The sequence below is a fragment of the Zootoca vivipara genome, chromosome 13 (assembly GCF_965207765.1).
Source record: "Zootoca vivipara chromosome 13, rZooViv2.hap1.1, whole genome shotgun sequence".
Taxonomy (NCBI): domain Eukaryota; kingdom Metazoa; phylum Chordata; class Lepidosauria; order Squamata; family Lacertidae; genus Zootoca; species Zootoca vivipara.
The window spans coordinates 14483073-14510051 of record NC_142596.1 but is presented as its reverse complement, the minus strand read 5'-3'; the positions used below and the strand labels follow the sequence as shown (position 1 = coordinate 14510051).

At 42.7% G+C, this 26979-nt stretch overlaps 2 protein-coding genes across 14 annotated transcripts in view; one reads left to right on the top strand and one right to left on the bottom strand.

Annotated features, from left to right (window-relative positions):
• Positions 1-227: 227 nt before the first annotated feature.
• Positions 228-26461, bottom strand: GABPB1 (GA binding protein transcription factor subunit beta 1). Of its 12 annotated transcripts, none has more exons than XM_035131106.3 (10): positions 26327-26461; positions 20044-20151; positions 18795-18962; positions 17906-18100; positions 17164-17311; positions 15978-16091; positions 12576-12761; positions 9646-9761; positions 7781-7873; positions 228-3248 (listed from the first exon to the last, which is right to left on the bottom strand). In XM_035131106.3, the coding sequence occupies exons 2-10, from the start codon at positions 20149-20151 to the stop codon at positions 3096-3098; spliced, it is 1281 nt and encodes a 426-aa protein (XP_034986997.1). In that variant the 5' UTR covers positions 26327-26461; the 3' UTR covers positions 228-3095. The 12 variants fall into 12 exon arrangements, with proteins under 12 accessions (XP_034986997.1, XP_034986999.1, XP_088513347.1 ...); XM_035131108.3 differs by having other exon boundaries at positions 17200-17311; XM_088657221.1 differs by having other exon boundaries at positions 17200-17311; positions 26250-26434.
• Positions 26338-26979, top strand: part of USP8 (ubiquitin specific peptidase 8) — a 43497-nt gene continuing 42855 nt past the window's right edge. For both annotated transcript variants that reach the window (XM_088657219.1, XM_088657215.1), the window contains exon 1: positions 26338-26471. The gene's annotated coding sequence lies outside the window, so the exon portion shown is untranslated. The remainder of the gene's footprint in view (positions 26472-26979) is intronic.

Here is a 26979-nt window from a genome sequence, read left to right as displayed (position 1 = left end):
TAGCCAGTGACATATGTTATCCTAAAAATCTGCCTCCCAACGTTCTCCCAGGCTTTGAAAGCTTACCTGTGTCATGGGTTGACAGCCACCTACATAATTCTAACACCAGACCTCTGATGAGTATCTGATGGGGCAATGCTAGCCTAACAAAGTGCAGCCATCAACACCACTGGATGTCTATTGCAACGTCGTCGTCGTCTTTTTTTAAAAGTAAACTGACAATTCACTTGTGGAAAAGATATTTAATTGTAAATAGAAAAAGTAGGCCAGAGTACAGTTTTAAGGGCAATTATTTTTGTATAGGTCATCTAGATGATTTTATAAAGTTATACATTTTCATAAAAGCACTGAAACAGACACAGCAAAGCACAAATCAAATACAAAGTATACTCTGAAATAAAGGAGCTGCACAGCATTTTGAAGTGTAACGCAATGTAGACTCTTTAAGGCAGTATGGTCTAAGTGAAGGTCTAAAAGCCACAGGTATCTGAATGTTGCTCTTGGTGCTGAAGCACTCTGGCTGGGTCTACACTTGCAGCAGGGCGATGCGATAGAAAAGGCTGTACTGCCCGAGAAAGTCGATCATGTTTCTGAACATTCCACTGTGTTTTTTTTAAAAAAAGCCTCCGGCAAGTAGAAAACTAGCACACAAGGCAGAAGGCTGGATCAGCACCATTCCCTCCAACGTGCTAGCTTTCTTCTTGCAAGTTTTCTTTTAAAAAAAAGCATGAGGGAACATTAAAAAATGAGTCTTCACCTGCAACCTGAAGTGTACAGTCTGTTCTACCTCTCCTTCCTGCTGCATGTGTAAAGCAGACTTGAGTTGTGAGGTCCTTGGTATGTCAGATTACATCTATTTTCCCTTCAACCCGTTCCTGGGACCAAGTGCTGACTACTTCCCAAGGATGTGACAACACTCCTATATTCTCAAACGTAATAGTGCTTTAGGCTGCCACCTATTTCTTGATATTACAAAGCTTCAAAAAGATACAGTGTTGTACACTGGAAGTGCTATGTATCTTATCTCTGATGACTGCACAAATTCAAACATAATCCTAGCAATCAGAAACAACTGTAGGCAACAACAGTATCAACTCAACGTATATATTTATGTTGTTGCTCAACTGTATATCTTAACTGAAGAAATCCGAATTCAAAAGTTTCCCTTTGCAAGCTCCACTGAAACAAACAAGAGCAGAGATCGCAAGAAGGAATGCAAGAACATGGCGGCTTCACCTGTGTGGTTTCTACGTAAAGTGAATCCAAGCTGCTTAAGAGTTCCGTCTTCTGTATTCTTGTGTTAATTTGAAGGGACTTGCAGAGGAGAAGAGCCCGGCTGTTGCACCCAGCGTTCCTATATTTCTTTATACTGTTATTACAAGAAAGTCACGGTCCTGAAAGACTAGAGCGGAGCGAGGAGAGGTTGCAGTGTGGGCAGCAACTCTCTCTATGGTTCCAGTTTAACCTTTTCTCCTCCACTGTGCAACCTCTCTGCTCCTGCTGCACCAGATAGGGAATAGCTCGAGTTCACCTTGAGCCAAGTTCCTTCTGTGCCCGTGTTACACACAAATAAGTGAATTGCTATATGCCGTTGTAAATCTGGACTCTTTCCTGTCAAATAACACCACCCTCTTCGGAAATTTGTACAGCTCATGCGATACCACCTTTTGCTGTAGAGACACCTGCATGCATAGATATCGTCAAATGTTTTCAATGAGCTCAGCCCATTCGCGTTTGCTTTTGGTCGATAAGAATCATGTTATAATGTACAGCTCTGTGTCATTCACCCATAGATTCTTTAAAGTGGACTCTGCAACCCCTCTCCACCCATTGCAAAGAACAATCGCAGCCACCTTCTTTGTAATGCTTGGAAGTGAAGAGCCTGCAAAGTTAAGAGCCTGCAAAATTAAGGTGGCAGCATAGGAGGAGACTGCTTTGCAACTTGGACTGCTTTGCAACTTGGTCTCCACCTGTGGATTTGTGGCCCAGATTTGCTAGACACGCTAGAAATGTGATTTCATGCTCCGTGTAGAAAAATTTTCAAATAATCCATATATTACATCAGCCTCCGCGCCAACCTGGTGACCTCAATATGTTTTTGAACTACAACTCCCATCAGCCCCAAGTAGCACAGTCAAGCTGGCTGGCAGTGATAGGAGTTGTGCTCCAAAAACAATCCAAAGGCACCAGGTTGGCGTGAAGGCTGGTTTACATACAAACCTGTCTTGGTTTTCTTTCTCCTCTCTCAAGTTACATTTCATCAAGAAATGGGACTCGCATAAAACAACAACAAACCACCAGCTTGCTTCTCTCTCCCCACCCATGACCTATAGATTAGACATTTTTTTCTCATAATTTTCGCTCTTCTTTCCTGAAAAATACTTCTGTAAGTTGTATGTAGAAATTATCTATATACCTATATATAGATATATAGATATAGATATAAACATGCAGCATATGTACAAACTGAAAAGTTTAAAAAATATCAGCTTCATATACATGTCAATCTACTTGAATATAACAGTAATTAAATATAAAAAATTACACTTTTTCTAAATAAAAAAGGGAGGGGCAGGGTTCAGAGACCCTGGACAACTACTTAAAGCTGTACAAAGGATTTCCATGAGATGTATGAACTCAGAAGTCTAAGTTGCTAGCCTTCGGGATTGGTGCCATCACATAATTCATTTTCATTTTCACACCATCAGTTCAAATAATCAGTTCAAGTTATCACCCTTAAAACTGTTCTGTATTTCAGCAGTCTTGTACTAAAATCAAAAAGGTCTCAAAAACATTGCCTTTGCATGTTTGTGGATCCCTTCAAAAAGATTCAGCAACTAATTTTGGAACTGTAAAAAAACAACTATTTACAGTATTTCTTTTTAAATATTTTTTTCTTTTTTGCACAAAATGTCTAAATTCTGAGTTTACTTATTATACAAGAAATTCACCAGAACTCATGGCTTAAGTCCAGTTTCAAACCTGTAGCATCTTCTCTAGCATATAATCCCGGGGCTGTGGCTGATGCGACACACAGGTCCAGATTGTACTGTTGTTTTCTAAAACTGGCTTTACAGAATGCTCACTGCAACCATTCAGACAGCTTCTTTGTTAGTCTGGAGGCGGGTCATTGCCTCCAACTTCTGCCTATAGGCTTCTGCCTCCTGCTCTTTCTTCAGAAGCTGCTGGCGGTACTTCTGCGCTTCTCGATTTGCCTCATCCAGCTGCTTCTGTAAAGTTTCTCTTTCCTGTTAAAACAAAACACAGAAAGGTATAGGTACGGTAAATTGTGTGAAAAATGAATCAATGGCTGGTTTGCACTTGTTTAAAAGCTCCACTTCATTGTATCTGAAGAACAAATATATAGGAATTCTAGAACAGAGCAGGTGGCATGTTCCTTGAGCTTATTCTTTGAAGTGGGGGAGAGGGGAAATAGTTAATTTTAAAATATTCTGCATAAGGGAACATGATATCACAAAAAGTCAGACAATTTGACGTTTGTGGCATAAAATATCGGAACAGGCTAGTTTTAAAAGATCCCTTACCGGTACTGTATATAACCAATTGGCTAGCTGTTAACAAGCATAGCCTTGCAATTAATTTTAGCAAAAGCAATAGTTAATAGTTAATAGTTTAACAGCTACTTTTAATTCTTCTGTTACAAATTCTGCTTACAAACAGCTCTCCTTCTTTAAAAAATAATTTTTATTTGATTTTACAAGTACAGAGTTGTAACAATACAAAATACATATCCATATTTGGAGATTTATCTGAATCTCTAGACTGCCCACCTTCCCCTCCATGGGTCCTATTATAAACCTGTTCAACTGCATATTATTTCATTGTCCAAATTTTATGTCTCTCCCAAAACACTCTCCTGAGTTAGTGATTACACATGTATTTTGTTACATCTACAGTGGTATCTTGGGACTCGAACAGCTTGGCTCCTGAACAAATTGGCTCCCAAATGCCGCAAACCCAGAAGTGAGTGTTCTGATTTGTGAACGTTTTTCGGAAGCCAAACGTCCGACGCGGCTTCCACAGCTTCCAATTGAATGCAGGAAGCTCCTGCAACCAATTGGAAGCTGCGCCTTCATTTTTGAACTGTTTCGGGCGTTGAATAGACTCCCAGAATGAATTAAATTTGAGAAACAATGTACCATTGTATATAATAATAATAATTTATTATTTATACCCTGCCCATCCAGCTGCGTTTCTCCAGCCACCCTGGGCAGCTCCCAACAGAATACTAAAGAGAATAAAGCATCTTTAAATGCCTTTTCTCCAAGGAACTAAGGGCTGCATATGCCTGGTCCTATGTCTTTTCCCTTTTTATCCTCCAACAATGTTGTAACATGGCAAATGAAGGTGGGTGTTAGAAGGACGATGGAGTGGAGAAAAGTGTATTTGCCGTTGAATCCCAAATTCTATTCTATTCTATTCCTGGAAATGTTGTGAAATCAATGGGATTAGCAAGCCCTATTCATGTCTGTAGTCTCTAAGCAATGTACAGAAAGATTACAAAACATACAATAAAGTCAAGCCAGTTGAAATCAAGAAAGCTTACTTAAAATGCCTGCCAAAATTAAACGCCAGAAGCTCAACGGGGAGCATGGCATGCCTGATCTCAGCCAGGCGGGAGTTCCACAAAACTGGATCCACAACAGGGAAAGCATGACTGCTGGTGGATATAAGTCAAGGGTCCGAGCTAACTTGGGGATAACTTTAGCCATGATACTTTCTTATGTGTATAGGCTTCCTGTACAATTGAGAAGCCTGATCTTCCAGGGTCACATGTCAAGTGGGGAGGCTACCCATGTAAAGGAAGCTCCCTGCTGCAGATGCTTGCCTCCAAACCTTGGGAGGCAACAAGGAGGGTGATGGGAGAGGTGGTATGGAGCAATCATGAACATCCCCTCTGTCCATCACATGATTAGAATTGTGTGTGGTATCTCACCGTGTTTTGGATTTAGATATCTACAGTCTACAAACCAAAAGTCTGAATTCTTGCACTCAGGTCAGCTTGCTGACCCCACAGACCTGTACCAGCACACTGAAACTTAGCAGCAAGTGCGTAAGAATGCTAAATTGTACCAGGAGAACTTAAACACCATTTCACTCCCTTTATTCAAAGTTATATTTCTCTAGCTTTCTTTCCACTCTGTTGTATCACATGCCCTTTATCTGTGGCCAACAACCTTCCATTATAGAGCTCCAAAACCACCTAAACAACTTGCATGAAAGAAGTCCATGGAGAACACACAATATATTGTGTCATTTCATGTAGTAATGCTTGGAGAAGGAACTCAGAACCTTGGGTTACTATTATTATTAAATTTGTATACTGCATTATACCCATAGGTCTCAGGACGGTTACAACATAAAATCACTACACATTCTATCCAACTAAGTCCTACTCAGATCCATTGATATTAATGACCACAACTAACTCAGATACATTGATTTCAATGGGTTTACTCTGAGTAGAATTTAGTTGGCTAAATTTCTAAGATCTCCCAATTTCCCACTGCCTTGCACAAGGATGTTGTGTACTACTACACTGCAATAGCCGGCAACCAGAAAGGTCATGGCTCGTCTGCCTGCTGAGTCCCCATTATGACATCAATGATACCACCAGGCTATTCCTCTAACATGATAGTTAAAACATGCCGTTCTCTCATTGCGTTATCACAACCACTATGAAATAGGTAACTAGTGCCTGAATTTGATTTCAAAGGGTGCTATCTATTCAGTCCCTCGCCCCAACCTCCTCTTTCCCTCCATTCTTTCCAGAGGAAAAGCAGTGGGAAGAGAGACTGAGAACAGGCATGAGACAAGTCTTGTTCTCCAAGTTGCAAACTAAGGGTGACTGAGTTGGAAGATGCTCTTCTTCCTTTCATACCTTGACTTCTCCAAAGTGGCCCACAAGTAAAACTAGTTGCTAGCCTTGGCAGACAGGCCTGAGGATTGCAGGATCAATTCTGTTTTTTTTATTAGAACCCTGAGATCTGTCGACTGATGCAAAAGATACACATTTGCAAGTTAAGAATTTCGAGCCTAGGGATTTGTTCTGAGTACCAGAATTGCACTGAGCTCACTGCCATGTACCAGTCTGCCCACCCCCATCCCCCAGGGAGCTATCACCTGCCATTTCTCAGCAATTAGTGCTGGTACCCCTGTCTTCTCTATTACATGTGCAGGTAAGGAAATGTTTCACCTAGAAATTGATTGGCAGCAGCCACTGAGAAGCAGAGAGACAGCCATAGATGAAATTACACGGGGAGAAGCAAGGCCAATATCTCAGAAGGCTCACTGCGGAGGTTCTATGGACCAAGTGGGCTGCCTCCTGAATCAGGACACTATGCAAGGCATTTGAGAGACAGAAAACTGGGGCCAAACGGTAGGATAGAACTGCTGCAGGGGTTTGCACTAAAAAAAAAATCCAGGCTTGATTCTCTTCCCGATGGCAAAATAATTTCCCCATTTCAACATGAAGATACAGCATTCACTTGTTACATTACTCACACAATGCAATTATTATGTGAGGGTTTTCTGTGCAGTTGGATAACATAATGCTATTCCTTGCTAACATTCGTATTCTCTTGAAGAACACATCTGTCACGAATTTTTACTTTGGACTTTTATTCTAAGGTTGTTCCCCCGCCAAAGGGCATTGCTCTTTAAATAGTGACTGGATTGACTGACTCCCCCTACCCGGCTTAATTTGACAAGTAATTCCACGAGTCAAGTGTTGAGCCAACCCACCTATTCCATTTTCATTTGATGACAGAGAACAGTTTCATGGTCAAGAAAAAGCACTTGAGTTCAAAAGCAAAAGACATTTTCTCCATTCTACAAAATATCCAGCTTGGAATTTTGGTGAACCCAAATAACCAGCTCAAGACATGCTGCGATTTTACATGAGCCAAAAGGCAGCATTTCCACCTTATTAAGAATAATTGCCTAGAAAATAGCTTTGTTCTGATCCTTACACAAGCAAAAAGCCTTCCCCCCCCCTCTTTAAAGGACTCCATATTTTTTATATATTCTAAAAAATATTTCAGCCATGGTTTCCACTTTAATCACTAAGGAGTACAATATAAAAGGGACCAAGAAGGTCCATCTGTAAACACTGTTTTGTTGAAATGAAATAGCAGGGTAAAAAATAATAACCTTCCTGCTCTTCCCTCTGATGATATCCCTTCCCCCCCCCCTTATGGAATGATCCCAATCATACTTACTGGGAAGTAAGCTTCATTAATCTTAACTTTATTTAGTCCCTGGTAAATATATTTGGGGCTGAGGCACAAGTCCATCCTACAGGTGAAACTCGGAAGATTAGAATATCGTCGAAAAGTGCATTTATTTCAGTAACGCAACTTAAAAGGTGAAACCAATATATGAGATAGATGCATGACATGCAAAGCAAGATATGTCAAGCCTTTATTTGTTGTAACTGTAATTATTTGTCGTTAGGCGGGTCAATTATAAATGGAATGTAATTAATGAAATGTAATAGCAGTGTTTATTTTTGTATTATTGTAACTATTTGTTTTATTACAGTGGAATTTCCAAAAGAAAGCATTTGTCAAAATTAAAAGAAAAATAAAAAATAATAAGTTGCATTACTGAAATAAATGCACTTTTCGACGATATTCTAATTTTCAGAGTTTCACCTGTATCTACGGTTTGTGTTCCAAATTCTTTTCCTGTTACTGTCAATTTTTGCATCATCCAGCTAAATTGTGCTCCAGCACTCAAAATCTAGCAGTTCAGGTACCTGGTAACTGTTGGTCAGTCTATTCTTCTGATTGCTCAGGGGTCTCTTGCTCTCCAACAATTCTGCCCATTTGTTCTTGCTTAGAAGTTCCTCCTTGAGGACAAATATGTGGTGAAATCCTTCCTCAGTACTCACTTTCCCTGGCTAACCTTTGTCTGAATAAGTTAATCTGCATCCCTCACTAAAATGAAACCTACATGCACAGCTTGCTCAGTGCCATCTCAAGTGGCCCTTGCTTTGCCATCCCTTCTCTCTCCATATTGTCTTCACCACTGCCAAAATGTAGATGGCTTATAAAACACTGTAAAGTACCCTGTTCACTGATGGTAGCTTATACAGTAACTCTAAAAATAATAGTATATCTAACGTATACTATGTATACCTAAAAGCAGAGTGCCATTTTTCCCATAGTGAAGTGGGACTCATGATTTGAGTCGGAGAACAAGAAGAAAATCAATAACAATTTTCTAAAGCAAGCATCTTCTCCTGTAGCAATGCTGAGCACCACACAAGTCTAGGAAGGCTCAACCTCAATTAAACACTCAAAATGTACCGTATTGGCCCGAATATAAGCCGCACCTGCAAAATTGGGGGGGGGGAGAGATCCCCCCGTGTTCCCGGACTCCTTTGCCGGCGGCCTCCCCCCCCGCCCGACGGCTCCGAGGAGGCTTGGGAGCAGTGGATGGGCTGCGTGCCGTTGCCCCGCGCTCGCGGGCTGTTTGGAGGGGGGAGGCCACTGGCAAAGCGGCGCAGCTCCCCACCCCTGAGCAGCACAGGAGCACGGGGCAACGGCATGCAGCCCATCCGCCACTCCTAAGCCTCCCCCCAGCTGCCAGAAAGAGGGAGAAGCGGGGGCCACCGGCAAACGGGGCATGGCTCCCCCCTCCAAGAGCAGCCCAGGAGCACGGGACAATGGCCACACTTTAATTTTCACTGTCAGAATTTGGGGGGAGAAGTGCGGCTTATACTAGTGCCAATACGGTAACTTTCAAATGAAATCTAAACAGACAGCTGTATTTTAATATCTAATTCATTCCTGTACTATGACAACAGAGTCCATTATACATTCTCAGTGAGAAACCTTTTAATGAAAAGAAAATCAGGGTGATAATGTGTAAAAAGACTGTTGATGGGTTTTTTTATTGTAGGAATACATTTTTGCCTGTATCACAAAGAACAAAGACAAGTAATAAAATTCTGCACTAAAACCCAAACCTTGGATGATGGAGGTATTTTATCCAACATCACATTAAGAGGATAAATAATGGAATTGAGATGATAGCTAAACTTATTTACTGAATTTGCATTAAGCAACTTTTCAGACTGTATACTAGGAACAAAAACTTTATAATACATAATTTTGAAAATACAATTACTTAACATTAACATCACCACAGTTGTGATGTACACAGACTTTTGGCCAAACAGGTAAAGCTGCTGATATAAATGTCGACATGAGTGTCCTCATTTTATACAAAATGTAAACAAGAACTTCAGGGAGAAAATCTATTACATATTATACCAAAACTTTAGTATACTATGCATAATAGTTTAAATATTTTAAGTTTGGTCGGATAATATCTCTTGGGGGGGGGAATCTAAAAAATATATTTCTTCTTGGCTTCTCCATTTACACCAAATCTTTGTTTGTCATTGAAAAACTGATATTATATTTAAGGCCATCAAACCACATGCAATGGGACATTTATATTAAACATTTACAACAAATATATCAGAGACAAACATATAATGCAGTTATAAATACCTTATTTTGTGGTAATTAAAAAAAACCTATTAAGCAACATGAAAATAAACACTCAGTTTAGAAAATTTGAATAAAACAACTCAGCTAACAGATTCCTTACTTCTATTTCTGCAGACTCCACCCGATTTTCGACTATCTCAATACACTGTCTCTTGACTGGAGGCTCTTCACTGATCACCGTTTCTTCAGCAATGTCAGTTGCTGGTACTGTAAGGACTTGAATTAAAATACATTTGTATCAGAAATATGAAGATTACTCATGCTACATTCAGGTAAAAGGGTAAATAACCCCTGGAGGTTAAGTCCAGCCAAAGGGGTTGCGTCGCTCATCTCGCTTTTCAGGCTGAGGGAGCCGGCGTTTGTCCACAGACAGCTTTCCAGGTCATGGGCCAGCATTACTAAACCGCTTCTGGCGCACGGAGGACCATAACGAGCGCTAGAGCGCATGGAAATGCTGTTTACATTCAGATGTTTTGCTAAACCACAATGGATTTAAGTGATTCCTTGAGCCCTCCTTTATTCTGAGATAGAGAGAAGCACTGCCGGGCAGACTGAACTAAAGAAACATCTTGTGAGCCTTTAAGCAAGAGCCTTGGGGAAAGCTGGCTGGGGAGATGGAGAGCTGTTTCTCAAAGCTCTGTTTGGCGATATGTGCTTGGCGATATCTGAGTCAGCCTGTTTGGTGATTTTTTTTTTTAAAAAAAATATTTTTATTAATTTTCCAATTAAAACCAATTATATCACATTCAATATTTCAAATTATACACATATATATATCAATCAGACCGAATGTTATGCCAAATCATCTAAAGAATTTTTTATTTGGGTTCCCATGCTTCAAGAAATTGGGAATTCCTCGCAACTGTCCACTGCCGTCTTTTTTCTAAAGTTCAAATCGTCCTTCAAGTTCATAATAATCCAGATCTTCCCCTTACAGTCACATAGATGTTTTCCACTTTCACGATTGTTTCCCAGCTGCTGATATAAATATCAAACAAAGTCTCACAGATGTTCTTTCTCCTGTGTGAGTTAATCAGTCCAGCCTCCCCATAAATCTTCTTAATGGAGCTCCTGTTGCGTTGAAGCAATTCGAAGTAGCGCCATCTTAAAAAGCTCAAATCACTTTCGCTTTCCTCTCATGGCCATGAAAATTTACGATCATTATAGAATTTACAGCTTTTCCAGGCAGGAGACCCAAACATCAAACCATAGACTCTTGGTAAATTAATGGATCTCCTTGCCCTATAGCTGAACTTAGCTTCAGGTCGCTGCTCCAATTTAAAGTGCGTCACAGCTCATAAATCCTCCGAACGCATTCAGAACTCCTTCCGTCCGACTAGGGGGGGGCTTTTCTCATCGGCAACTCCACATCTTTAAAAAAATATGCTCAGTAACAACAGTTATAAGGTTCAACTCACACAGTCTTTTGCTTCTCTTTCACTCCAAACAAGCCAGGACATCGCGTCCGGGAAGGTACGAGGCAACAATATGAAGAAAAAAAATAAAATAAAAACTCACTCCCCTTATCGCTCCGTCCCCATCAATCCTTCTTCCAGATGCAGTACAATCTTTGACTCCTCTCACTCGGCAGCATAAATTTCTCAGCAGTAAACAGCGCTTCTTTCCCTCCTTCTGAAGTATGTCCATAGATTTAAGCCTAATTATCTTCTTTAACCATGGAAATCCCCGCCATGCAGATTAGCGTCCGGGAGTCCTGGCCCTTGTAAGTGCTCAGCCCAAGCTCCCCCCACTCCAAAAACAGTCGGAGTGGGTCTGGGGGCATCGCGGGCCAGCGGCCCCTCTCCGTAACCCCCGGAGAGGGTAGGGGGTTGCCATTTACTCCCCTAGCAACCGCCAAATTCCTTACAAAGGTCAGAGAGATGGAAAACAGGTCCGCCATTCCTGCAGGCGGAAACCGGAACCGCCTGTTTGGTGATTTTTGAGTCAGTGTGCTGTAGCAACTTCTAGCGAGTTACTGCCGCTGCAGGAGAGATGGACGGTGAGTGCTAACCAGTGCTCTGAGCTCTGTTTCTCAGAGAGCTTGGAGATACAGTGGTACCTCAGTTTTTGAACGTCTCCGTTGACGAACGTTTAGGTTTTCAAATCCCATAAATCCGGAAGTAAATGCTTTGGTTTTCGAATGCACCTTGGAAGTCAAACATGAAACGCAGCTTCCATATTGAGTTTTCCATTTTGAGGCTTCCGTACTGTGTTTTCGAACGTTTCAGAACACAAATGGTCTTCCGGACCGGATTATATTCGAAAACCAAGGTACCATTGTAGCAATTTCTTGCCCCTGCAAGAGGCAGGAAAGAACTGACTGAGGTAGTTAGCAGGGGCTGCACACACAATATTGTGCTTTTTTGAATAGGTAAAGGTATAGGGACCCCTGACCATTAGGTCCAGTCGTAACCGACTCTGGGGTTGTGGCGCTCATCTCGTGTTATTGGCCGAGGGAGCTGGTGTACAGCTTCCAGGTCATGTGGCCAGCATGACTAAGCCGCTTCTGGCGAACCAGAGCAGCACACGGAAACACCGTTTACCTTCCCGCTGTAGCGGTACCTATTTATCTAACTTGCACTTTGACATGCTTTCGAACTGCTATGTTGGCAGGAGCTGGGACCGAGCAACGGAAGCCCACCCCGTCACAGGGATTTGAACCACCAACCTTCTGATTAGCAAGCCCTGGGCTCTGTGGTTTAACCCACAGCGCCACCCGCGTCCCTAATACCACACACAATTTGTGATAAATTGCAATATCATTTTTTAAAAAATGGTTATCACGATTTGATCTAATACTCAATATCAGACTATATATCAATTTATAGCACAGCCCTAGATACTTGCGAGTTGCTCCCTTAAAAGCTACTTTTTTCCCTGAGCCATTTGTATTCCCATTTTGCCCCTTCAAAGAAAAGGGGGGGGGCTGGAGTGACTATTGAGTTGAATGCAAAAACAAAACAAAAATGCTTATCTGCATTGTTCAGAAGAGGATTTGAAGTCCTCATTTTACATTTCCTTTCAACTCACCTTGTTGCCCATCTGGCATGGTCACAATAATGGGCTGACCCATTCCACTAGTTGGAATGGAATGGAGGTTTCCAAGCTGAATCCCATCAGTCACTATGGTAATAACCTGTTGACCTCCGGAACTGACAACTTGCTGAATTGCACCATCCACAGATTCTGCAGTCACTACTTCTTCTGTAGCCACAACTGTTAGATAATAAAAAGGAGAAGTGTAATCAGGATGTTTACCGACCATTTTCGGAAACCATTCTGCTGGCCTTTGTTATTTATTAGATTTATTAAATCCTATTAGCTTTCTTACAAATACAATTTGCACTACGGTTGTGTGCTATGGGAAGGGGCTGTAGCTCTGGGGTAGATCATCTACTTTGTGTGTAGATCCCCAGCATCTCCAAGTGGGGCTGGGAGAGCCTCCTGCCTGAAACACTGGAGAAATGCCGTGAAACAAAATTTAAAACAATTCCTTTCAGCAGCACCTTAGAGACCAACTAAGTTTGTCATTGGTATGAGCTTTCGTGTGCATGCACACTTCTTCAGATACATGCACACGAAAGGTCATACCAATGACAAACTTAGTTGGTCTCTAAGGTGCTGCTGGAAGGATTTTTTTTATTTTGTTTCAATTGCGTCAGACCAACATGGCTACCTACCTGTAACTAGAAATGCTGTGAGTTAGTGTAGACAATGCTGAGCTAGATGGATCAATGGTCTTACTCATATAAAGCAGCTGCCTATGTTCCTTCTGTTGTAATAGACAGTTAAAAGTAAAGGTAAAGGTACCCCTGACCATTAGGTCCAGTGGTGAATGACTCTGGGGTTGTGCACTTATCTCGCTCTATAGGCCGAGGGAGCCGGCGTTCATCCACAGACAGCTTCCGGGTCATGTGGCCAGCATGACTAAGCCGCTTCTGGCAAACCAGAGCAGCACACGGAAACGCCATTTACCTTCCCACCGGAGCGGTACCTATTTATCTACTTGCACTTGACATGCTTTCAAACTGCTAGGTGGGCAGGAGCTGGGATCAAACAATGGGAGCTCAGCCCGTCATGGGGATTCGAACTGCCGACCTTCTGATCGGCAAGCCCTAGCCTCTGTGGTTTAGACCACAGCGTCACCCGCGTCCCAATAGACAGTTACTGACTCACAATTTCATGCATGAAAGGGTTAACCTGAGCTCAGGTTGCAAATGGGTGTGTCTTAGCAGGTTTTCGCTCAGAGTCATTTTCTCTTTGTGCTTCCTGAAATAAGCAAGGAGTCATGCGGCTATGGCTCCCAACTCCAAGAAAAACCAAGTGAACTGACTCTCTCAATAATAATAATAATAATAATAATTATACCCCGCTCTCCCCAGCCAAGGCCAGGCTCAGAGCGCCTAACACCAAATATAAAACAACTAGTTAAAATACAATTCAACAAGACTAAATACATTAAAATTAAAATTTAAAAATTAATTTAAAACACAGCCTCATACAAAGGGAAAAAGAAAGGGAAAATGGGAGGGGTCAGGTTGGCTCCAGGCCAAATGCCAGGCGGAACAACTCTTTCTTACAGGCCCTGCGGAAAGAAATCAGGTCCCGCAGGGCCATGGTCTCAGGAGACAGAGCGTTTTACCAGGTCAGGGCCAGTGTTGAGAAGACCCCGGTTCTAGTTGAGGCTAATCTGATTTCCTTCGGGCCCAGGACCTCTAAGGTGTTACTATTTAAGGACCTTAAGGTCCTCCGCGGGGCATACCGGGAGAGACGGTCCCGTAAGTACGAGGGTCCTGGGCCGTAAAGGGGTTTAAAGGTCAAAACCAGAACCTTAAATCTGACCCTGTACTCCACTGGGAGCCAGTGCAGCTGGAAAATGAGATTTTATAGCCTGTATCTTTGCTAACCCAAAGAGTGCATGATCCTTTTTGTAAGGAAACCAAGTGCTTTCCTTTATGGCATTTGGAAGCTTTTTTCATCTTTATTTTACTTGTTTGTTGTAACTTCTGGAAACTGTGAATAAAATCTTCACTTATTTGGAAAGCTAAGTGTCTGTGATTTATTCTAGCCTAAGTATTTTTGTGGGGAACATTTGTTTAAAGGTGGATGAGGGCAGATGCAAATCTAACCAATGTTTAATGTGCTAGGAGCAAGTGCCATTGTGCTTAACTCAGTTAAGAGAGAGAAAGGTATCTCTCTTCCAAACCTCTCTCTCCAACACCTTTGTGTGAAGAAAGGGCTGAGAAAGGTTCTTTCTCATCACACTTCATCACACTTTATACTTACAGCTAACTTCAGTTCAGGAGCAGCTAAAGCACTCTTTCATATAAAAGGCATGCCCAAGTTTTGTAAACCCATCATGTCACCACCAAAAGGTAATAAAAATGACCGCAATTTGGGGTAAGAGGGGGGGGGCGAAGACAACGGATGGAAATTACATTTTTCTAAAGCTGAATGCCTAGCACAACTGATACAAGGAAATACATTTATTTGCTGTTTCATATTAGTACCTGACATAATGCTAACTGGATTTACTAGTAAAAAAATGTTTTGGCATTTCCAGGTACTTTCTCAATGGGTAGAAAGTTAGTGTTTGATACATGGGTAACCTTATTATACTGAGATATTCAAATTTTAATATTTAGAAATTATTTTAACACTCGGCAATAAACGAAATCCTGTTTCTGTGTACAGTAGTACCTCGGTTTGAGACTGCCTCGGAGAGCGGCCGCTTCAGTTTCCAACCACCGTGTACCCGGAAGTGTTTACATCCAGGTTCTGCGGCGCTCAGATGCGCAGAAGCGATCTATGCAGCATGTGCAGAAGGATCTGCGCAGGAGCACTATATTGGCGCTTCGCACATGCGCAGAAGCGTGCCTCGGGGAGCGACGAACTCGGGGACCGGCTCCACGGAACCAATTGTGGTCACAAACCGAGGTACCACTGTGCTTCTTAGTATCAAACTAACATTGGCCATACTACCTTTTTTTAGGTTTTAGCAGGAGAAATATTAAAAGCCAATGCTGAAGCAGAAAAACCATCAATTCGAGCAGCTACATTTACATTCAAGCAGTTATATTCAAATCAGCTTTGAAGTTCACAAAAGATGGGATGAACACCAGAAGGCTTTCTATCAAAATCTGTAGAGCATGATTTACGTCAGACAGATCAGACATCAAATACAATGGAGACGCAAGTCAGAAGCTTTCATCTTTGCCCTTAATTGCAATCCTATTTATAATGATTTTCTTGGTCAAATAGCGATTGCCATTATGGCCTTCATAGAAATGGCATTATTACAAGAAGAATGTTGTTGTTTTCTCAAGATTTTGTGAAGGAGATGAAATTTTGTCAGTTTTCTTTCTCTTAAATAAATAAATAAATAAATAACAATGTGAATCCCTGTTCTAACATCCAAATATTTTTCCTCACCTGGCGTTTCTGAAGAGTTGGACAATGGAGCTGAAGCTTCTGCTAAGGCAGCCAAAGTTGCTAGTACTGAAGTTGAGGAATTACCGAACTGGACAGCAGACACTCCTGTATCATCTATAAGGAGATAATACAAAAGTCAAGCCACAAACAACAACAACAGGTTGCATAAATATTCCTTTCAAATGTCATGTGCAAAGACATAATCTTGTCTGCAAATCCAGAGCCTGACATGTGCTTGAGTAACTTGTACACAAGCAAACTTCCCATCCATTTTAGTAGCTGGCTTAGTTTCCTGTACACATTCCACTGGAACGAATGGGGACAAGAAAGGAGGGCGATTCCAAAGACAAACTTTAAGCAATTAAAAAAGTCTTTACCACAACCTGAACTGGGGATTAAGGAAAAAACTAAAGGGGCAAATGGTGCACTTGCTGAAACCTTTGTTGTTGTTGTTTAGTCGTTTAGTCGTGTCCGACTCTTCGTGACCCCATGGACCAGAGCACGCCAGGCACTCCTGTCTTGCACTGCCTCCCGCAGTTTGGTCAAACTCATGTTCGTAGCTTCGAGAACACTGTCCAACCATCTCGTCCTCTGTCGTCCCCTTCTCCTAGTGCCCTCAATCTTTCCCAACATCAGGGTCTTTTCCAAGGATTCTTCTCTTCTCATGAGGTGGCCAAAGTATTGGAGCCTCAGCTTCACGATCTGTCCTTCCAGGGAGCACTCAGGGCTGATTTCCTTAAGAATGGATAGGTTTGATCTTCTTGCAGTCCATGGGACTCTCAAGAGTCTCCTCCAGCACCATAATTCAAAAGCATCAATTCTTCGGCGATCAGCCTTCTTTATGGTCCAACTCTCACTTCCATACATCACTACTGGGAAAACCATAGCTTTAACTATACGGACCTTTGTCGGCAAGGTGATGTCTCTGCTTTTTAAGATCCTGTCTAGGTTTGTCATTGCTTTTCTCCCAAGAAGCAGGCGTCTTTTAATTTCGTGACTGCTGTCACCATCTGCAGTGATCAAGGAGCCCAAGAAAGTGAAATCTCTCACTGCCTCCATTTCTTCCCCTTCTATTTGCCAGGAGGTGATGGGACCAGTGTGCTGAAACCTTACCATCATTTTATTCCTAAGCATTTTGCTTAATATGGTGAACAAATCATTCCCAACCCCCTGTACACCTGAATACCTGATGTATATGATGTATTTGCAGAAGATACCAGACCTGTTAGGTTCACTACCCCGCCAGGTCCAATGATGAACTGAGGCGTTGCTGCATGTATCGTCACCGTGTCGGGACTTTCTGGGTTTGTGTTGATTTGGTTCTGCATTGCAATCTGTGACAGAAAAGGCAACAAGAACATCTCATTTCCACCTTCATCAGGGGGGAAAGCCATCACACTCAGATTTTGTATAGTTATTGTACTACTGTATTTTGACATTTTATTCTTTTTTAAAGAAAATGTGAACTGCTTTTAAACTGCCCTAGGACCTTAGAATGAAAGGCAGATAATGAATTAAGAGGAGGAGGAGGTGTTAGTATAGTTCACAGCAAATAAAGGAGACATTTGGAAATGCGATTGATACCTAAACTCAGGTAAATTCAAATAACTTTGTGGACATGCACCAGACTAATGTTAGGTAGAATGAATATGGTGAGAACATCAGTAAAGGCAAGATGGCTAAGTAGAAGTAGGTATCGGTCAAAAAACTGATCGGTTGGAGGGAGTAATGCTTCTGAATATCAGTTGCAGAAAACCCTGGGGGGGGGAGGAGAATGCTCATATGCTCAGCTCCTGCTTAAGGTTTCCCACAGGCATCTGGGGGCCACTGAGAATGCTAGACTAGATGGGCCATTGGCCTGATCTAGCAGGCTCTTACATTCTTACAGAGGTCCAGGAAAGACTTTGTTGAAGACGGTTTTGAGTTACCTGTAATATTTCTGCCAGGTCTTCAAACCCATTGTCCACAGCGATGTCAAATGCCGTTTTGCAAAATTTACTTTGCGTATGGACGTCTGCTCCATATTTTACTAAGAGTTCCACTACTTCTTGGTGGTTGTGTTCTGTAGCCCAATGAAGAGCAGTCATCTTCAGCATGTCCTTTGCATTTACGTCAGCGCCATGCTACAAATGAAACAAAAACCCCAAACTACTTCAAATTTCCAGCAAGACACAGCCAGTTTAATAGTTATTTCCAGTCCTGCAGCCTTCTACAGTATTTGCCATTTCACAGTCAGTTGCAATCAAGCAAAGCATTCTCAAAGCTACACATCATGGGCCCTTTTACTTTTTAAAAAATGACAATAAATATACAGTAGTCACTTGTTAACTAAAATGTACCATCTCTGTACGAACAATGTACCATTGTTGCTTATGGCGCAATATGTGGGAAACAGTGTGCATGCTTTCCACTGAATAGCTTAATGGCACAGCACAGAATTTAAACGCAGCGTTAAATCCTCAGCTTTTCCAGATAGGGCAGGGAAAACTTACTGAAACTTTGGCCCAAGTCAGTGAGCTAGATGGACCAATGGCTTGATTCAGTGCAGGGCAGTTTGCTCTGTTTCTGTACATCACATCCTCCAACCCTCTGGCTTTGGTGGGGGGCAGGGGGAGAGGGGCTCCAAAGTGGAGGACCCAAAACCCCAGCTTGCACAAGGAACAACCTTTGTGGCACGCTTTGAGCCCAAGCAATATTTTTAGAAGGCTTCTTTGCATGCCACTGATAATGAAAAGTCATATTCGCATCAACTAGCAAATGAGCATTTTCCAGCTTTTGAACAGTTATCACGAAATGTGCATATATCTATGCATTTACCTTAAGTAACACTTCTACTATGCTTGCATGGCCTTCAGAAGCTGCCATATGTAATGGAGTTCTGTCCACTTTGGTCCTGGCATCCCGACTTACACCAGCTCGAAGCAACACTTCAGTGGTGGAATAGTGCCCATATTGTGCTGCTAGATGAAGAGGAGATGTTCCCAACTGTAACACAATATACAGTATAGCACAGTTAAAAAACAAACAAACATCAGGCTAAGAATTTCCATCTATCTTCTAGTTGTGAACACACAGAATATTTATACTCTTCTAATTTAATGGCATCCCTTCCTTAAAATGTTTAATTATGAGTGCCATGCTTTTTTAAAAAAGTGCATAAATGATTTAGGGTGAGATTTTCTTATTTATTTATTTACTTTTGAGGGCGATGTTTTCTGCAAGTTCCTGTGATCTTGTACAAATGTTCCTGGAAGAGGCTGCTTTCATTAAACTCACAGAGATTTGTTAGCTCTTCTCAACTTTTGATGTTGAAGTGACTAATCTTTGCCCTGCTTACTCATATAGTTACTCCTACATTTCAGGATTCATAAATATCCAGTCCAATACACAGGCAATCAGTCAGAAGACTACATTTTCTAAATTACTATTTGTGCTTTTTCTTGCTTTGAATAAATGGGTTTAATAATAATAATAATAATAATAATAATAATAATAATAATAATAAGGCTGTATTATTGCAGTCAGACAATTAATACCAGCATCATTACTGGCTGAGCTGGTCAAGATACCCTAGTCTAGGGTATCTTGACCAGCCCAGCCAGTAATGATGCTGGTATTAATTGTTGGAGAACTCCAGGACAGTGGTCATGGAGAAGTTCAATATTCATACTGAGGCTTCTAGTACTGGGCTGGTTTGGAACTTCATGGTCTTTGGGAAGAATTCAAGATTATGCTGTTGAACGTCCTGTCAGCACAAGCATTCCAGCTTGGAATGAACTTCCTCCCCCTGTGTGCTGTGTGGGGAGAGAGGGCATAGCCCTGTTTCACAAACGGAAGCCCTTGCATGGGTTTCCACTGGTGGGACTCATTAGTTGAATCCCACCCTTTAGGGGGATTCATGCCAGCATGAAATTGAGCAGGAACTGTTGTCGACACACAATTTGGATCCAGATGTCATACACTTATTTCAAATGTCACTAGTCCAGTGATTCTCTCAGAAATATATACAAAAGACCAACAGAAAAGCATGCAATTCAAACAAACAAATAAAAGATGTTTTCATTACCCAGTCTGTAGTAAAAGGTGCACCATTGGCCATCAAAATGCGAACTTCGTCATCTTGTCCTGCTCGTGCAGCTTCTAAAAGCTTCTTTCCCAAATCTACCAGGGACATCTAGTGAAAGATTTCAGGTGAAAAAGAATTAAGGTTCATTCATAACATGCCAGTTATGAAATAAATGGGCATATATATAAAAATGCGGCATGTATCAAGCTTCATCGTAAAATTCTTGAAAACAGAGATGCAGGCTTAATAGATAATGGCTGTGTGGGCACAAACAAATCCTGTCTCAAGCTGAGACAAGCTTCATGCATTACCATGAAGCCCCTTGCCCCCACCCCACCCTTTGCAAGAGCCAAGCAAAGAAGCTAGGAAGCTGCAGTTCACTCTAGCTTCCACTTATGTCTAAACTGAGAACTACGGTTAATGCCTTTTCACAAGCCAGGATCCGGAAGCCAACATTAAACCATGGCTTTATATTCTGGAATATTTGGAAGCTGTTTAAAGCGCTTGTCTTGATGTTTAAAGCCCTTAACAGCCTAGGGCACGCATATCTAAGGGGCCATATCTCCCTTGACTGGCCTATGCAGCAGTTGCAGCCATGATACCAGGCCTTGCTTTGCATGCCCTGTTGTACCTTACTGAGGTCAGATTAGAAAAATGACACCTAGGAGCAGGGCCTTTATCGCTGCAGTCTTGGAACACTTTAGTTATAGAAGAAAGGGGGTCGTCCTCTCTACCCAGGTTTAGTGGTGAGTGGATGGTGGCTTTTAATTACGGTATTTTGGGAGGTGTTGATTCTAATCGTGATTTTTATCCCTTTGTTGGGTTTTTAATATATTTTTACTCTAAATTGCTTTGAGTGGTTTTGGGGTGGTTTTTTTGGAAAAAGAGTTTTTAAATGTTTAAAACATTTAATATACTTTTATATATAAAAAAACATATATAGCAGCTTAGAATGAAAATATGATTTAAAACAAAACTGATCAGATCCAAAGGGATAAAATTAACAAAGAATATCAAAGAAATCCTAAACTTACTTAGGACAAAGTCCAACTAAAAGCATATTTATTTTCAAGTAAATATGCATTGTATTTGGCTTCATAAATGCTATAAAAACAACAATAGCATGCCTACTTCAAACTCTCTAATATGCAGATTAAATGTAAGTACCTGTAACTAACTGTGAGCAAAATCATGGGAGGGGTGTTTCTAGGACTAAGGTGAAACGGCGAAGCTCTCTTGTTATTTTTGCTACTGGATGCTGCATCTTTAAGTAATCTTGTTATATTTATAATACTGAAGTGTGGTTTTTGGTATGTTATTATATTTGCTATTGTTTGGCTATGTTATTATGAAATTGTTTTTGTAGTGTTTGTTTGAAATGTATTCCTGTTGTAAGCTGCTTTGAGCAGGATTTTTTGTGGAAAAGCGGCATACAAATAAAATGAATGAATGAAGGTTACACACTGTCATAAAGAACAGGGGGGGGGGGGAATCTCCTAATGCAATACCAACTTCCACTAATCACTGACAAAACTATCATTATGCCGAGAGCACTCAACGTTTGTTTCTCCTTCCCATCAAATTCAAGCTACCGTCCAGCTACAATCAGGCACAAAATGAAACAACAGCAAGGCCAATTGAAGCAACTGAATCCACCTAAGTATTTAGGAACTTCCATTGCTCCTGATCATTCAGAGGCACCTCATCATTAAGGTTCATAGAAGCTTGGGATGCTCCTTAACTGCGCTCACCATGAGCCATGTGCACCCACCCAAGCTACTGCTTTTAGGGCCACCTGCTACCATCATCACCACTGCTATGTCTCCATAGCCAACTGCTGCAAAAAAAAAAAGCAGCTGGTGAGGCTTCTTCAGGGCCCCAAAAGCCTCTGATTGCCACTGCTGTTGCTAACAAAGCATCAACATAATTTCAAAAGGCGAGGTGGGAGGTGGCTGGCCATTTCAAGTGGAACAATGTCTTGTGCCGGTCTGGTTCCTGAATCTTGAAACAGCTGCAGTGACAAGGAGTGCCTAGCACCAATTTTACTGAATTTTGTACATCACCTTGAAACGTCTGTATGGAAGATTAAATAATGATGGCCATCATAACTTATTATTCTAATGGGTGCAAAGGCTTGAGGCCTTTTCTTTCCAATTCCGATCAATTGGCTGTCGTAAATTACTTAATACCTCAAAGCTAGGCCACAGTTAGTGAAACTGTGCTTGAAAACTGTCTGGCAGTTTAAGCTGAAACAAAATGTAGTGATGGAGCATGTTACAGTGGCCCTCCAACATCTACATTAGCCACTATAATAATCCCAGCACAAAGGTGAATTTATTTGCAAAGTCATGAATGTTTTCAGCCCTACGTACTTTAGGCTCCTGTCCTTGATCCTAGGGCAATCACCATTGCGTTCCATGAAACCTCATTCCCTTGCAGACTTCCCTGCATCTCTTTCAAAACAGCCTGAGATAACTTTGAGATCTGGATTTAGATAACCAGGGTAGCAGCTGTAAATGCAGTAGAGAGGTTGGCATGTTTTTTGTGTATATATTTGCTGTTGTTGTATGCATGCATTTCCTCTTAAATTGTGACCTACATCAACAGAGGGGAAGCAGACTGGAAATCCTAATAATCCTTAACCCTGATCCCTCTTCTAACAGTAGTCAATAGCCAATATCTGATTTTGCTAGTGAATAATCAGGGACTAAATTCTAATTGACTTTATTAGAATTAGTCTTTTTTACAGATACTGTAATCAAAAGAAATGTTTTGGGGCCATCTAGTGGAGAACTACCACCATGCCAAATTATGTTATAACAGTATCATACCATATTACTGTACAATATTAACACCATAGCAACTGACAAGATTCTTCACTTCCATGACTGACATTTTAAATGTACATGATTTTGGCAGTTTTGTCTATGGAATTGTATTAGCAATTTTATTTTATTCAACAGTTTTTTTAGACTTGACACAGAATATGGTCCCTCCCTTTAATTTGTATATTAATTTATGTCAACTTTTAGTATCTACAGCTCTTACGAGTTCAAAAGGAGCCTTTAGCTTACATTCTTCTGAGCAGACTACACAGAACTAGAAGCGAACAGACTTCTCTTATGTACTTAAATGCTGTCTATGCACTTCTTACAAGGCAGTCTACAGAGTTCTTGCCTGTAATTTGTGCATAATAAAAGGATGTATTCCCCCATGTGAAAGAATTCATAAGCTAAATTTGACAATAGGAAGTCAGTGCTGCCTGTCGCTAAGAGAGTACAGTGGAACCTCGGTTTACGAACGTAATCCGTTCCACGGAGGCATTCGCTCCCCGAAGGCACGCTTCTGCGTGTGCGTGAAGCACCAATAGAGCACTTCTGCGCACGCACGGGCTGCGCAGATCGCTTCTGTGCATGCGTGAGCTTCGCATCCAGCGCTGCGGAACTCGGATGTAAACACTTCCGGGTCCGCGGCGTTCATAAACGGAGGCGTTCATAAACGGAGGTAGGTGTAAACCGAAGTTCCACTGTATTTGAAACAGAACCTTTTATCTCATTTAAAATAATAAAACTAGGAGCGTAACATCAAGAGCTTATAAGAAACTACTTATTTCCCTGTTTGGGTGAGTGCAGTTATAACAAACCTGTAGCCATTCAAATCAGCTTTCAAATAGCCACAGCCTATATGCCTGATTCCTTAAGCTGTGGAACTGGATTTTATCACAGACAAGGAACAAGAATATAATGGGGAAATTGTAAAAATGTAGTACTGGTACTGTATTTGAATTTGGAGGGAGGGGGGAGTCCAAACTCATGATATACAGCACTTTCCCCAAACATGTGCCTGGAATTCTAAAAAGCATATGGAATCCGTTGCCTTGTTCCTTCAAAAAGCAAGGATTTTTCCATCCCCAAAATAAATGGGAATGAACTTGCATGGACCGTTAGCCCTTCAGCCTATTTCTGCATCTCCTGCAAGAGCATAGCTCACCTAAGCAAAGCTACCTGAAACACTTTTAATTGCTAATGCTAGGAGTTAAACCTAGGCCTGTTTGTATGTATGCCAAGTTGTCTGGATCCCAACTATGGTTTTTTGTTTATTTGCTTGTTTAACATATGGTTTACCTGTGGCAATAGAACAATTATTTTGAGAATAGTTTTTGTTTTCATCAACCACAGCCATGTTACTTTGGCCTTGTAAGGAAGGGCACAAAAGCTACAAACCTGCAAGCAAGGTTCTGGTTGGGGGCTGGCAGAAAAGAAATGGGGTGCTCCATGTCTCCAGCAACCTGCTGCATTTTTATGCTAGGAGTGGAGGAGCGGACTTTTCTCTTCTGGAAGCTCACTTGCTTTCTGTGCTGGGCACAGAGGAATATTTCCTTTGCCGCCTCTGCCAGCCCACACATTCACTTGGGTGCAATTCCATGCACTCACCTGCATGCAGTTCTTTGTCTCCTATGGCGACCAGGCAGGCACTTAAATATAAGGCTGGTGTTGCTTAAGTGCTACAATCAGCACACATTTTAAAAGTTTTTTTTAGGTGATAAATGTTTCTCGTTTTGGCAGTGTCTTAAAAGATGGTGCCAACAGATGGAATTCATTACAACTACAGTATTCCCTAAGCTACAACTGTCCTAGTTATAACTCATCAGAAATTATCCATCAGGCTTGAATAGATTCGCTGCTTTGCTTTCCTGTTATCCTTAATAAAAACAGTCATCAGCTTCAATTCAGATTAAGAACTTTATTTTAATGTTTTAAAGTATACAGAGCAAACACTGGCCTTACTCCAGATGCATACATCAGGTTTAAAACATCACTGTTCGCTGTTTCATCATAGCGATCAAATTGAGTGAAACAAACATGTCACTTCAGAATGAAAGATTTCTACAAAATTACAGGAAAGATCCAACAGTAACTTTACATGCTTTTACACCTCGAAGCCTACCACTTCAGGGAGCGGTGGCATCTGGCAGGGCTCAATGGGAAGAGGAAGGCTACTCTTCTTATGCAGCAGTCACTGTATACAGTGTTTTTTATTTTAAAAAATGTTTAGTGGTACTCTTAATTTTTCTACTCATATTGAAATACTCAACAAGGACAAACTCAGATTCACAAAATGCTTAGGGGTATGCGTACTCCCAAGGGACAAAAAGCACTGACTGTATCAACACCATTTGCCCCATGGAACAGAGGCAAATTCATCCTAAGAGACAGAACCAGGGGGGATGTCCAAGAAATGCAACTCCAAGGCGACTATAAGTTATGTTTCGTCGGCCATTCCCCCCCCCCAACAGCCACTCATTTGCCCTCGGGAGTGTATGAATCCACTACTCAAAAAGGTGCGAGGGAGGATTTTTTGTCACACAACGGGAAGCCCGCTTGCTCCAGGGGAGACCAAAGGACGAGAGCGCACGTTGGAAAGTTTTGAGCAGCCCGATCCCAACCGCATGTCTACTCAAAAACAGAGCCTTCAATGGGGCTCACTCCCCAGGACTGCAGTCTTACTCCCGAGTAAGCGCCCCCCCCCGACTACACGCACGCTTACGCACAACCCAACGTTCCCTGGAGTGGGTGTGGGTGGGTGTGTTTAACGAGCCCGGGTTCCCAAGCAACAGGCGCACCGGCGGGCTCCAAGGCCACGACGGGGCCGTCCAGCGAGGCGCTTCCTTCTCGGCAGGAGCAACCCTGCCTCAAAATGCACCCGCAACGGGCAGGAAGGGCAGGCCTCCCTGCTCACAGTCAGCTCCCCCGGGCCGAGGCTTATTTAGCCCAAACGCGCGGAAAGCGGAGGGACAGCGCATGCTCGAGAATAAACACGGGTCGGGATCCGAAAGAACGTGTGAACGGCAGCTTAACGCGAGTGCGGGCGCGAAGGGCAGTCGCTCGGGCGCCTCCGCTCGGCAAAGGCCTCGCTCGCCAGCTCGCCCCCTCTCCAGCCTCTGCCCTCACGCAGGGAGCCTCGGCTTCCCGCCGACTCCATTTCCCTCAGGCGGAGCCCCCCCAGCGACAGATCCCCGGAAGGCCTCTCCCGTCCCCGCTTTTCCCCGACAGGAAATCCTGGCTGGGTTGGGCGCTTGAAGGGAGCGGAGGGAGCCGCGGTAAGCGCCGGGTTCCGGGGGAAGTGGAATTATTTTTTACCAGCGAAGAAGAGATCAACTTCCACATCCGGTAACAAGGGCCCTATACAAAAAGGCGCAGACTGACCTGGAAAAGCTTGGCCGGCCCGGCCATTGGAGGTGGGGGGAAAGGAAGGGAAGAGGAAGGGAGCAGGCCTCGCTTACCGTGCTGCCCGCGCCCGGCCGCCGCCGCCCACGAGCACGACGAGCAGGGGCGCCCAAGGCCGCCGCCGCTTCTCATAGGCGCCCAAAAGCCCCACAAAAAAGTCCCCGCGCGCGCTCGGCGGAAGGACACAGGCGGCCCGCTCTGGTGAGGCGTGAGGCGAGGAAGGAAGGAGGAGAGGCCCGAGGGGGCGGGGGAGCGAGCGCGGCGGACCAAGTTTTGCCGCGCTGAGGGGCCTCTCCTGAGGAATACCCTCCCCTTGTAGAAACGGGGAGGGGGCCGAGCCCCCAAGCTTGTGAACCGGAGGGGGCGCTTTCGCTTTCATCGGGGCGCGGGATTATTTTATCGCACAAACGGTCTGTGGACAAAAGAGGGGGGAAGCGGCGGAGGGATACGGCCGTCGGAGGAGGCGCACGGCGCACGCGCGGAGCCCGGAAGAAGGGAGGGGGAGACGAGGCGAGAAAGGGAGCCGCCATCTTCTGCCGTTGGGGTTTTTTTTTTCCCGCCTAAACGGCGGAGGGGGTGGGGACGGGTTCAGTAGTGGAGGCGTGTTTAGGTTCCTCAACAGGCGCTTTACTGAGGGCATTAGGTCTTTTTCAGCTGTAAGATAGTAAGTCAAGAGGTGCCAGCGAGGAGTAGTAAATGTTCAGGTTGC